The sequence below is a fragment of the Scyliorhinus torazame genome, chromosome 26 (assembly GCF_047496885.1).
Source record: "Scyliorhinus torazame isolate Kashiwa2021f chromosome 26, sScyTor2.1, whole genome shotgun sequence".
NCBI classification, from domain to species: Eukaryota; Metazoa; Chordata; class Chondrichthyes; order Carcharhiniformes; family Scyliorhinidae; genus Scyliorhinus; species Scyliorhinus torazame.
Genome location: NC_092732.1, coordinates 44,355,777 through 44,368,962, shown reverse-complemented (window position 1 = coordinate 44,368,962; position 13,186 = coordinate 44,355,777). Strand labels below are relative to the sequence as shown.

Here is a 13,186-nt window from a genome sequence, read left to right as displayed (position 1 = left end):
CCCATCCAGGGTCAGTGTGTAAATACACCCTCCCCATCCCGGGTCAGTGTGTAAATACACCCTCCCCATCCCGGGTCAGTGTGTAAATACACCTCCCCATCCCGGTTCAGTGTGTAAATACACCTCCCCATCCCGGGTCAGTGTGTAGATACACCCCCAATTCCGGGTCAGTGTGAAAATACACCTCCCCATCCCGGGTCAGTGTGTAAATACACCCCCCCATCCCGGGTCAGTGTGTAAATACACCCCCCATCCCGGGTCAGTGTGTCGATACACCCCCCATCCCGGGTCAGTGTGTAGATACACCCCCCATCCCTGGTCAGTGTGTAGATACACAAGGATAAAGACAAATGTACAAAATACCCACTGGGTCATCGCTGAGGAGGGTGAGATACTGGTCCAGTACTTGTTTGGAGAGATTGTATCCAGCTGGAATTGCTCGGAAAATCTAACCGGGAGAAGAGTAACAGGGACGAATTATTCAGAATGTAGACATACCATGTGTCTTACCATGTGTCTAAATTACTCCGGGAATGTTTAATCAGGGCAGTGTAGAGGGTGCTTTACTCTGTATCTAACCCCGTGCTGTACCTGTCCTGGGAGTGTTTGATGGGGACAGTGTGGAGGGAGCTTTACTCTGTATCTAACCCCGTGCTGTACCTGTCCTGGGAGTGTTTGATGGGGACAGTGTGGAGGGAGCTTTACTCTGTATCTAACCCTGTGCTGTACCTGTCCTGGGAGTGTTTGATGGGGACAGTGTGGAGGGAGCTTTACTCTGTATCTAACCCCGTGCTGTACCTGTCCTGGGAGTGTTTGATGAGGACGGTGGAGAGGGAGATTTACTCTGTATCTAACCCCGTGCTGTACCTGTCCTGGGAGTGTTTGATGGGGACAGTGTAGAGGGAGCTTTACTCTGTATCTAACCCCGTGCTGTACCTGTCCTGGGAGTGTTTGATGGGGACAGTGTAGAGGGAACTTTACTCTGTATCTAACCCCGTGCTGTACCCGTCCTGGGAGTGTTTGATGGGGACAGTGTAGAGGGAGCTTTACTCTGTATCTAACCCCGTGCTGTACCTGTCCTGGGAGTGTTTGATGGGGACAGTGTAGAGGGAGCTTCACTGTGTATCTAACCCCGTGCTGTACCTGTCCTGGGAGTGTTTGATGGGGACAGTGTAGAGGGAGCTTCACTCTGTATCTAACCCCGTGCTGTACCTGTCCTGGGAGTGTTTGATGGGGACAGTGTAGAGGGAGCTTTACACTGTATCTAACCCCGTGCTGTACCTGTCCTGGGAGTGTTTGATGGGGACAGTATCGAGGGAGATTTACTCTGTATCTAACCCCGTGCTGTACCTGTCCTGGGAGTGTTTGATGGGGACAGTGTAGAGGGAGCTTCACTCTGTATCTAACCCCGTGCTGTACCTGTCCTGGGAGTGTTTGATGGGGACAGTGTAGAGGGAGCTTTACTCTGTATCTAACCCTGTGCTGTGCCTGCCCTGGGAGTGTTTGATGGGGACAGTGTAGAGGGAGCTTTACTCTGTATCTAACCCCGCACTGTACCTGTCCTGGGAGTGTTTGATGGGGACAGTGCAGAGGGAGCTTTACTCTGTATCTAACCCCGTGCTGTACCTGTCCTGGGAGTGTTTGATGGGGACAGTGTAGAGGGAGCTTTACTCTGTATCTAACCCCGTGCTGTACCTGTCCTGGGAGTGTTTGATGGGGACAGTGTAGGGGGAGCTTTACTCTGTATCTAACCCTGTGCTGTACCTGTCCTGGGAGTGTTTGATGGGGACAGTGTAGAGGGAGCTTTATTCTGTATCTAACCCCGTGCTGTACCTGTCCTGGGAGTGTTTGATGGGGACAGTGTAGAGGGAGCTTTACTCTGTATCTAACCCCGTGCTGTACCTGTCCTGGGAGTGTTTGATGGGGACAGTGTAGAGGGAGCTTCACTCTGTATCTAACCCCGTGCTGTACCTGTCCTGGGAGTGTTTGATGGGGACAGTGTAGAGGGAGCTTCACTCTGTATCTAACCCCGTGCTGTACCTGTCCTGGGAGTGTTTGATGGGGACAGTGTAGAGGGAGCTTTACACTGTATCTAACCCCGTGCTGTACCTGTCCTGGGAGTGTTTGATGGGGACAGTGTCGAGGGAGATTTACTCTGTATCTAACCCCGTGCTGTACCTGTCCTGGGAGTGTTTGATGGGGACAGTGCAGAGGGAGCTTTACTCTGTATCTAACCCCGTGCTGTACCTGTCCTGGGAGTGTTGGATGGGGCCAGTGTAGAGGGAGCTTTACTCTGTATCTAACCCCGTGCTGTACCTGTGCTGGGAGTGTTTGATGGGGACAGTGTAGAGGGAGCTTTACTCTGTATCTAACCCCGTGCTGTACCTGTCCTGGGAGTGTTTGATGGGGACAGTGTAGAGGGAGCGTTACTCTGTATCTAACCCCGCACTGTACCTGTCCTGGGAGTGTTTGATGGGGACAGTGTAGAGGGAGCTTTACTCTGCATCTAACCCCGTGCTGTACCTGTCCTGGGAGTGTTTGATGGGGACAGTGTAGAGGGAGCTTTACTCTGTATCTAACCCCGTGCTGTACCTGTCCTGGGAGTGTTTGATGGGGACAGAGTAGAGGGACCCACCCTCTGACCCAGTTTAGTGGGGCAGGGTGGTGCTTTGTTTACCCTACTGCCAGTTTCCAGCCAATCACTGTGACAAACCTGTCTGGCACATGTTGCCCGCTGACGATTGACGTTTCTCACCTCGTTGGATGAAAGCGGCTGTGTGTGGGAGGAGCTGGAAGATGTGGTGACCTCACTCATTCTGAGCATTGTCCGTACAATCTCGCTGCAGGTCTGTGAGCACAGGGAATTAAAGAGCAATCATCTTCCGTTCCTCATTCCCCACCCCCCCCCCCCCGCCCCCATCGCACATGCCTCTGCAACAACAATATTCATCACCGCGACGCCCCCGCAGTCAAACAGCCTGACAGTACTCGGAGTGGGAGGGATGTCATTTGGAGGAACGGCTGGTGTGGAATTCCTTCTCCAGTGGGAATGTGCTCTTTCGCGAAGGGCAGGGAGCATGGGGAGCAGACTGCATGCTCACAGTTACCCTGCCTGCAACACCTCTCTATTTCACACTCTGCCCCTCGGATGGAGATGCGGTCAGCGGAGGATAGCTCGCCCACCCTGCCCGTCTTGAGCGATTGTGCTGAGCGGGAGAAATTCTGCCAGGTCCCCAAAGGCAGCAAATGAGGAACTGGGAGTGGGATTGGTCCAATTCACCATACGCTGTACACGGTGACGCGAGGACACGCCGCAGCTCTCTCTGAAAGGCAACCACTGAAGCCACAGGCACTGAGAACTAATAAATTTACAGTACCCAATTCATTCTCTCCAATTAAGGGGCAATTTCGCGCGGCCAATCCACCTACCCGGCACATCTTTGGGTTGTGGGGGTGAGACCCACGCAGACACGGGGAGAATGTGCAAACTCCACACGGACTGTGGCCCGGAGCCGGGATCGAACCTGGGACCTCGGCACCGTGAGGCAGCAGTGCTAACCCACTGTGCCACCCACTCACTGAGAACTAATGCCAAAGACACACCACAGGGAATCTGTCCCCAAGCTACAGAACAACAATAATATGTATTTATCTGATACCTTTCTCATAGGAAAGGTGCCATGGTGCTTTCCCAGAGCTTTATAAGCAACATCGAACTACCGAGATAACAGGAACAGGTGAGAAAAGGCGTGGTCAATGCGGTGGGTTTTATGAAGGGTCGGAGGAGGAATGAGGGAGAGAGGGAGAGAGAGAGAGAGAGAAAGAAAGAGAGAGGGAGACAGGGAGAGACAGAGAGAGGGAGAGAGAGGAGAGAGTGGGAAGAGAGGAGAGTGAGGGGAAAGAGGGGAGAGAGGGGAGAGAGAGGGAGGGAGAAAGGGAGAGAAAAAGAGAGCGAGAGGGAGGGAGCGAGAGAGAGAGAGAGGAGAGAGAGAGGGAGGAAGGTTGAAGGAGGGAATTCTAGACCCCAGGCTGCACCTGCAGCAAGTCAGAATGAGAGGACCACAGAGATCTCGTACGAGATTCGGAGGAGAAAGGCCACTGGGCTCCTCGTGCCTGCTGCACCATTCAACAAGATCGAGGCCGATCGGACTGTAACCTAACTCTGCATTCCCGCCGACCCTGCTGACCTTTCACCTCCTTCGCCCGTCAAGAATGTATCTTTCTCTGCCTTGGAAAATATGCAAAGGCTCTGCTTCCGTTGCCTGTGGGGGAAGACAGTTCCGGAGACTCTCGGGGCTCCAAGAGAAAGTTCTCTTCATTTCAGAGGGCTTTGGTTGTTCGGGAAGATTACGGAGGTGGGGAGGGATTATAGAACAAGCACGAGAATTTTCAAATACTTCACCGTTAAGACACGGGCCGTAGAGTCTTGTATGATTTGGAGTTGGGGACCAAGGGCAATGTGTCCAAGTTTGCAGACGACACTAAGATGAGTGGTAAGGCAAAAAGTGCAGAGGATACTGGAAGTCTGCAGAGGGATTTGGATAGGCTGAGTGAATGGGCTAGGGTCTGGCAGATGGAATACAATGTTGACAAATGTGAGGTTATCCATTTTGGGAGGAATAACAGCAAAAGGGATTATTATTTAAATGATAAAATATTAAAACATGCTGCTGTGCAGAGAGACCTGGGTGTGCTAGTGCATGAGTCGCAAAAAGTTGGTTTACAGGTGATTAAGAAGGTGAATGGAATTTTGTCCTTCATTGCTAGAGGGATGGAGTTTAAGACTAGGGAGGTTATGCTGCAATTGTATAAGGTGTTAGTGAGGCCACACCTGGAGTATTGTGTTCAGTTTTGGTCTCCTTACCCGAGAAAGGACGTACTGGCGCTGGAGGGTGTGCAGAGGAGTTTCACTAGGTTAATCCCAGAGCTGAAGGGGTTGGATTACGAGGAGAGGTTGAGTAGACTGGAACTGTACTCGTTGGAATTTAGAAGGATGAGGGGGGATCGTATAGAAACATATAAAATTATGAAGGGAATCGGTAGGATAGATGCGGGCAGGTTGTTTCCACTGGCGGGTGAAAGCAGAACTAGGGGGCATAGCCTCAAAATAAGGGGAAGTAGATTTAGGACTGAGTTTAGGAGGATCTTCTTCACCCAAAGGGTTGTGAATCTCTGGAATTCCTTGCCCAGTGAAGCAGTTGAGGCTCCTTCATTAAATGTTTTTAAGATAAAGATAGACGGTTTTTTGAAGAATAAAGGGATTAAGGGTTATGGTGTTCGGGCCGGAAAGTGGAGCTGAGTCCACAAAAGATCAGCCATGATCTCATTGAATGGTGGAGCAGGCTCGAGGGGCCAGGTGGCCGACTCCTGCTCCTAGTTCTTAAGTTCTTATGATCTCAAGTCACACAGGGTCGGATGTCGGGAGACCAGCCAGGAATATGCCGGAACAGTCAAGCTGAACAATAAACCTTGTCTAGGACATCAGTGACATCCACCATCGCAAGGATCTCGATGTGAATTAGGGACAAAGCCTGATTTCAGTCCGCGCTCCGCTGACAGCACAACCCCGATTCTCGATTTCCGCACCCCCCCCTCTGGCAGCAGCCTGCCTGTGAATCTACAGAGATCCCCACGGTATAACACCCAGATCCTCCTCCCACACATACTCCCCCCCCCCTTTCCCGAGCCCGAGGGGACGCTGTCCTACGCACAACGTGACATCCGAAGTGACATTGCCCCAAGGGAGGAGAGATACAGACACAGGAGGCGAAGGCCCCGAACGTCAAAAGGCGTGCCCCCCCCCCCCCCCCAGATACCTGGTCAAGCTTGCTTCCAACTGCAGCCACGATCACCTGGTCCCTGAAGTGCTGGTGAAAACGCTCAAAATTCACCTGCCAGTAAATACCATCGTCGGGGGCGAGCTGCCGTAAACAGAATGACAGAATTGTTAGAGGCCATTCAGCCCACGGAGGCAGGTCAGGAGAAGCATTCAGAAGGGAACTGGACAGTGATCTACGAAGGGAGAATGTGCGGGGGCAGGCGGAGCCAAGAAATAGGTCTAGCAGTGCTGGACTGGAAACATACTGCGGAAACCGCCCCCCCCACCCCCCCGACTCTCACCTCCTGCTCGGCGTGCTCTTGCTTCGATCGTTTCGATTTGGGTTCGCAGCCCTCCCCTGACGTGCGCCTGCGTTTCCCTTGGCCTGAGTGAAGGAGACGGAATATCCTTAAACACTGGCGACTGCAGCAGGGAGATTGTGCACAAAGACAAACGTACAGCCAGGGGAGTCCAGTTACTCAGGCACACCGCGACCACGCTCCATCAGCAGCTTCCGGGGAAGTGTACTGACCTCCACGTGTCTGTTTCCCTCCTCAGCGGCCTCAGGTCAGCTGCTTTCAATCAGACAGCAGCAGGACCTTGCCAAGCACAGAGCCCTGGGGCAGCGAGGAGGCAGGACTGCCACCCGGAAACCGGACAAGGATGCTGGGCGAACAACAGCTTGGGTTTCGTGCGCGCGCATTATGCAGGAAGGGTGAACGGGCTTCGGGCTAAGAATGCCACTTTGACGAGGACTCACCGGTAACGCCGAGCGTGGGGACTGTATACATCTCCGCCTCGTCAGCGACCAGGGTTGGAGCTGGTGAAGGGTGCGCTCCTTCAGCAGTCACCGATTCAGAGACGATCCCACATTTCTGCAGAAAGTGTGTCTGTACCAAGCGGATGAAGGTAGAGGAGGTCTCGCTGTATTCCCGGGTCTTACTGTCTGCAGGGAGAACGGAGTAACAGGTCTGAGCAGGGGACCAGGCAAAGACAGCCAGGAGAACGTCCACAAAACAGACTGACCCCTCTATACAGACTGTGATATAACACTGACCCATCTATACAGACTGTGATATATAACACTGGCCCCTCTATACAGACTGTGATATAACACTGACCCCTCTATACAGACTGTGATATAGCACTGACCCCTCTATACAGACTGTGATATAACACACTGACCCCTCTATACAGACTGTGATATAACACTGACCCCTCTATACAGACTGTGATATAGCACTGACCCCTCTATACAGACTGTGATATAACACACTGACCCCTCTATACAGACTGTGATATAACACTGACCCCTCTATACAGACTGTGATATAACACACTGACCCCTCAATACAGACTGCGATATAACACTGACCCCTCTATACAGACTGTGATATAACACTGACCCCTCTATACAGACTGTGATATAACACACTGACCCCTCGATACAGACTGTGATATAACACACTGACCCCTCTATACAGACTTTGATATATAACACTGGCCCCTCTATACAGACTGTGATATAACACTGACCCCTCTATACAGACTGTGATATAACACTGACCCCTCTATACAGACTGTGATATAACACACTGACCCCTCTATACAGACTGTGATATAACACTGACCCCTCTATACAGACTGTGATATAACACTGACCCCTCTATACAGACTGTGATATAACACACTGACCCCTCTATACAGACTGTGATATAACACTGACCCCTCTATACAGACTGTGATATAACACTGACCCCTCTATACAGACTTTGATATATAACACTGGCCCCTCTATACAGACTGTGATATAACACTGACCCCTCTATACAGACTGTGATATAACACTGACCCCTCTATACAGACTGTGATATAACACTGACCCCTCTATACAGACTGTGATATAACACTACCCCTCTATACAGACTGTGATATAACACTGACCCCTCTATACAGACTGTGATATAACACTGACCCCTCTATACAGACTGTGATATAACACTGACCCCTCTATACAGACTGTGATATAACACTGACCCCTCTATACAGACTGTGATATAACACTGACCCCTCGAGACAGACTGTGATATAACACTGGCCCCTCTATACAGACTGTGATATAACACTGACCCCTCTATACAGACTGTGATATAACACTGACCCCTCTATACAGACTTTGATATATAACACTGGCCCCTCTATACAGACTGTGATATAACACTGACCCCTCTATACAGACTGTGATATAACACTGACCCCTCTATACAGACTGTGATATAACACTGGCCCCTCTATACAGACTGTGATATAACACTGACCCCTCTATACAGACTGTGATATAACACTGACCCCTCCATACAGACTGTGATATAACACTGACCCCTCTATACAGACTGTGATATAACACTGACCCCTCTATACAGTCTGTGATATAACACTGACCACTCTATACAGACTGTGATATAACACACTGACCCCTCTATACAGACTGTGATATAACACTGACCCCTCTATACAGACTGTGATAAAACACTGACCCCTCTATACAGACTTTGATATATAACACTGGCCCCTCTATACAGACTGTGATATAACACTGACCCCTCTATACAGACTGTGATATAACACTGACCCCTCTATACAGACTGTGATATAACACACTGACCCATCTATACAGACTGCGATATAACACTGACCCCTCTATACAGACTGTGATATAACACTGAACCCTCTATACAGACTGTGATATAACACTGACCCCTCTATACAGACTGTGATATAACACTGACCCCTCTATAAACACTGTGATATAACACTGACCCCTCTATACAGACTGTGATATAACACTGACCCCTCTATACAGACTGTGATATAACACTGACCCCTCTATACAGACTGCGATATAACACTGACCCCTCTATACAGACTGTGATATAACACTGAACCCTCTATACAGACTGTGATATAACACTGACCCCTCTATACAGACTGTGATATAACACTGACCCCTCTATACAGACTGTGATATAACACTGAACCCTCTATACAGACTGTGATATAACACTGACCCCTCTATACAGACTGTGATATAACACTGACCCCTCTATACAGACTGTGATATAACACTGACCCCTCTATACAGACTTTGATATATAACACTGGCCCCTCTATACAGACTGTGATATAACACGGACCCCTCTATACAGACTGTGATATAACACTGACCCCTCTATACAGACTGTTAAAAAACACACTGACCCCTCAATACAGACTGCGATATAACACTGACCCCTCTATACAGACTGTGATATAACACTGACCCCTCTATACAGACTGTGATATAACACACTGACCCCTCTATACAGACTGTGATATAACACACTGACCCCTCTATACAGACTGTGATATAACACACTGACCCCTCTATACAGACTGTGATATAACACTGAACCCTCTATACAGACTGTGATATAACACTGACCCCTCTATACAGACTGTGATATAACACTGAACCCTCTATACAGACTGTGATATAACACACTGAACCCTCTATACAGACTGTGATATAACACTGAACCCTCTATACAGACTGTGATATAACACACTGGCCCCTCTATACAGACTGTGATATAACACACTGACCCCTCTATACAGACTGTGATATAACACTGACCCCTCAATACAGACTGTGATATAACACTGACCCCTCTATACAGACTGTGATATAACACTGACCCCTCTATACAGACTGTGATATAATACTGAACCCTCTACACAGACTGTGATATAACACACTGACCCCTCTATACAGACTGTGATATAACACTGACCCCTCTATACAGACTGTGATATAACACACTGACCCCTCTATACAGACTGTGATATAACACTGACCCCTCTATACAGACTGTGATATAACACTGACCCCTCTATACAGACTGTGATATAACACTGACCCCTCTATACAGACTGTGATATAACACACTGACCCCTCGATACAGACTGTGATATAACACTGACCCCTCTATACAGACTGTGATATAATACTGAACCCTCTATACAGACTGTGATATAACACTGACCCCTCTATACAGACTGTGAAATAACACACTGTCCCCTCTATACAGACTGTGATATAACACACTGACCCCTCTATACAGACTGTGATATAACACACTGAACCCTCTATACAGACTGTGATATAACACTGACCCCTCTATACAGACTGTGATATAACACACTGACCCCTCTATACAGACTGTGATATAACACACTGACCCCTCTATACAGACTTTGATATATAACACTGGCCCCTCTATACAGACTGTGATATAACACTGACCCCTCTATACAGACTGTGATATAACACTGACCCCTCTATACAGACTGTGATATAACACACTGACCCCTCTATACAGACTGTGATATAACACTGACCCCTCTATACAGACTGTGATATAACACACTGACCCCTCAATACAGACTGCGATATAACACTGACCCCTCTATACAGACTGTGATATAACACTGACCCCTCTATACAGACTGTGATATAACACACTGACCCCTCTATACAGACTGTGATATAACACTGACCCCTCTATACAGACTGTGATATAACACTGACCCCTCTATACAGACTTTGATATATAACACTGGCCCCTCTATACAGACTGTGATATAACACTGACCCCTCTATACAGACTGTGATATAACACTGACCCCTCTGTACAGACTGTGATATAACACTGACCCCTCTATACAGACTGTGATATAACACTGACCCCTCTATACAGACTGTGATATAACACTGACCCCTCTATACAGACTGTGATATAACACTGACCCCTCTATACAGACTGTGATATAACACTGACCCCTCTATACAGACTGTGATATAACACTGACCCCTCTATACAGACTGTGATATAACACTGGCCCCTCTATACAGACTGTGATATAACACTGACCCCTCTATACAGACTGTGATATAACACTGACCCCTCTATACAGACTTTGATATATAACACTGGCCCCTCTATACAGACTGTGATATAACACTGACCCCGCTATACAGACTGTGATATAACACTGACCCCTCTATACAGACTGTGATATAACACTGACCCCTCTATACAGACTGTGATATAACACTGACCCCTCTATACAGACTGTGATATAACACTGGCCCCTCTATACACACTGTGATATAACACTGACCCCTCTATACAGACTGTGATATAACACTGACCCCTCCATACAGACTGTGATATAACACTGACCCCTCTATACAGACTGTGATATAACGCTGACCCCTCTATACAGTCTGTGATATAACACTGACCACTCTATACAGACTGTGATATAACACACTGACCCCTCTATACAGACTGTGATATAACACTGACCCCTCTATACAGACTGTGATAAAACACTGACCCCTCTATACAGACTTTGATATATAACACTGGCCCCTCTATACAGACTGTGATATAACACTGACCCCTCTATACAGACTGTGATATAACACTGACCCCTCTATACAGACTGTGATATAACACACTGACCCATCTATACAGACTGCGATATAACACTGACCCCTCTATACAGACTGTGATATAACACTGAACCCTCTATACAGACTGTGATATAACACTGACCCCTCTATACAGACTGTGATATAACACTGACCCCTCTATACACACTGTGATATAACACTGACCCCTCTATACAGACTGTGATATAACACTGACCCCTCTATACAGACTGTGATATAACACTGACCCCTCTATACAGACTGCGATATAACACTGACCCCTCTATACAGACTGTGATATAACACTGAACCCTCTATACAGACTGTGATATAACACTGACCCCTCTATACAGACTGTGATATAACACTGACCCCTCTATACAGACTGTGATATAACACTGAACCCTCTATACAGACTGTGATATAACACTGACCCCTCTATACAGACTGTGATATAACACTGACCCCTCTATACAGACTGTGATATAACACTGACCCCTCTATACAGACTTTGATATATAACACTGGCCCCTCTATACAGACTGTGATATAACACTGACCCCTCTATACAGACTGTGATATAACACTGACCCCTCTATACAGACTGTTAAAAAACACACTGACCCCTCAATACAGACTGCGATATAACACTGACCCCTCTATACAGACTGTGATATAACACTGACCCCTCTATACAGACTGTGATATAACACACTGACCCCTCTATACAGACTGTGATATAACACACTGACCCCTCTATACAGACTGTGATATAACACACTGACCCCTCTATACAGACTGTGATATAACACTGAACCCTCTATACAGACTGTGATATAACACTGACCCCTCTATACAGACTGTGATATAACACTTAACCCTCTATACAGACTGTGATATAACACACTGAACCCTCTATACAGACTGTGATATAACACTGAACCCTCTATACAGACTGTGATATAACACACTGGCCCCTCTATACAGACTGTGATATAACACACTGACCCCTCTATACAGACTGTGATATAACACTGACCCCTCAATACAGACTGTGATATAACACTGACCCCTCTATACAGACTGTGATATAACACTGACCCCTCTATACAGACTGTGATATAATACTGAACCCTCTACACAGACTGTGATATAACACACTGACCCCTCTATACAGACTGTGATATAACACTGACCCCTCTATACAGACTGTGATATAACACACTGACCCCTCTATACAGACTGTGATATAACACTGACCCCTCTATACAGACTGTGATATAACACTGACCCCTCTATACAGACTGTGATATAACACTGACCCCTCTATACAGACTGTGATATAACACACTGACCCCTCTATATAGACTGTGATATAACACTGACCCCTCTATACAGACTGTGATATAATACTGAACCCTCTATACAGACTGTGATATAACACTGACCCCTCTATACAGACTGTGAAATAACACACTGTCCCCTCTATACAGACTGTGATATAACACACTGACCCCTCTATACAGACTGTGATATAACACACTGAACCCTCTATACAGACTGTGATATAACACTGACCCCTCTATACAGACTGTGATATAACACACAGACCCCTCTATACAGACTGTGATATAACACTGACCCCTATATACAGACTGTGATATAACACTGACCCCTCTATACAGACTGTGATATAACACACTGACCCCTCTATACAGACTGTGATATAACACACTGACCCCTCTATACAGACTGTGATATAACACACTGACCCCTCTATACAGACTGTGATATAACACACTGACCCCTCTATACAGACTGTGATATAACAC

At 47.6% G+C, this 13,186-nt stretch overlaps 1 protein-coding gene across 1 annotated transcript in view; it reads right to left on the bottom strand.

Annotated features, from left to right (window-relative positions):
• The window catches only part of LOC140402900 (DNA-directed RNA polymerase III subunit RPC3-like), a gene marked incomplete at its 5' end in the record, with an annotated part of 131,308 nt that overhangs the window by 98,689 nt on the left and 19,433 nt on the right, over positions 1 to 13,186 (bottom strand). The window contains 5 exons of the mRNA XM_072490528.1: positions 368 to 448; positions 2,756 to 2,848; positions 5,817 to 5,921; positions 6,121 to 6,203; positions 6,579 to 6,764. Of these exons, the coding sequence (XP_072346629.1) occupies positions 368 to 448; positions 2,756 to 2,848; positions 5,817 to 5,921; positions 6,121 to 6,203; positions 6,579 to 6,764 (548 nt within the window). The remainder of the gene's footprint in view (positions 1 to 367; positions 449 to 2,755; positions 2,849 to 5,816; positions 5,922 to 6,120; positions 6,204 to 6,578; positions 6,765 to 13,186) is intronic.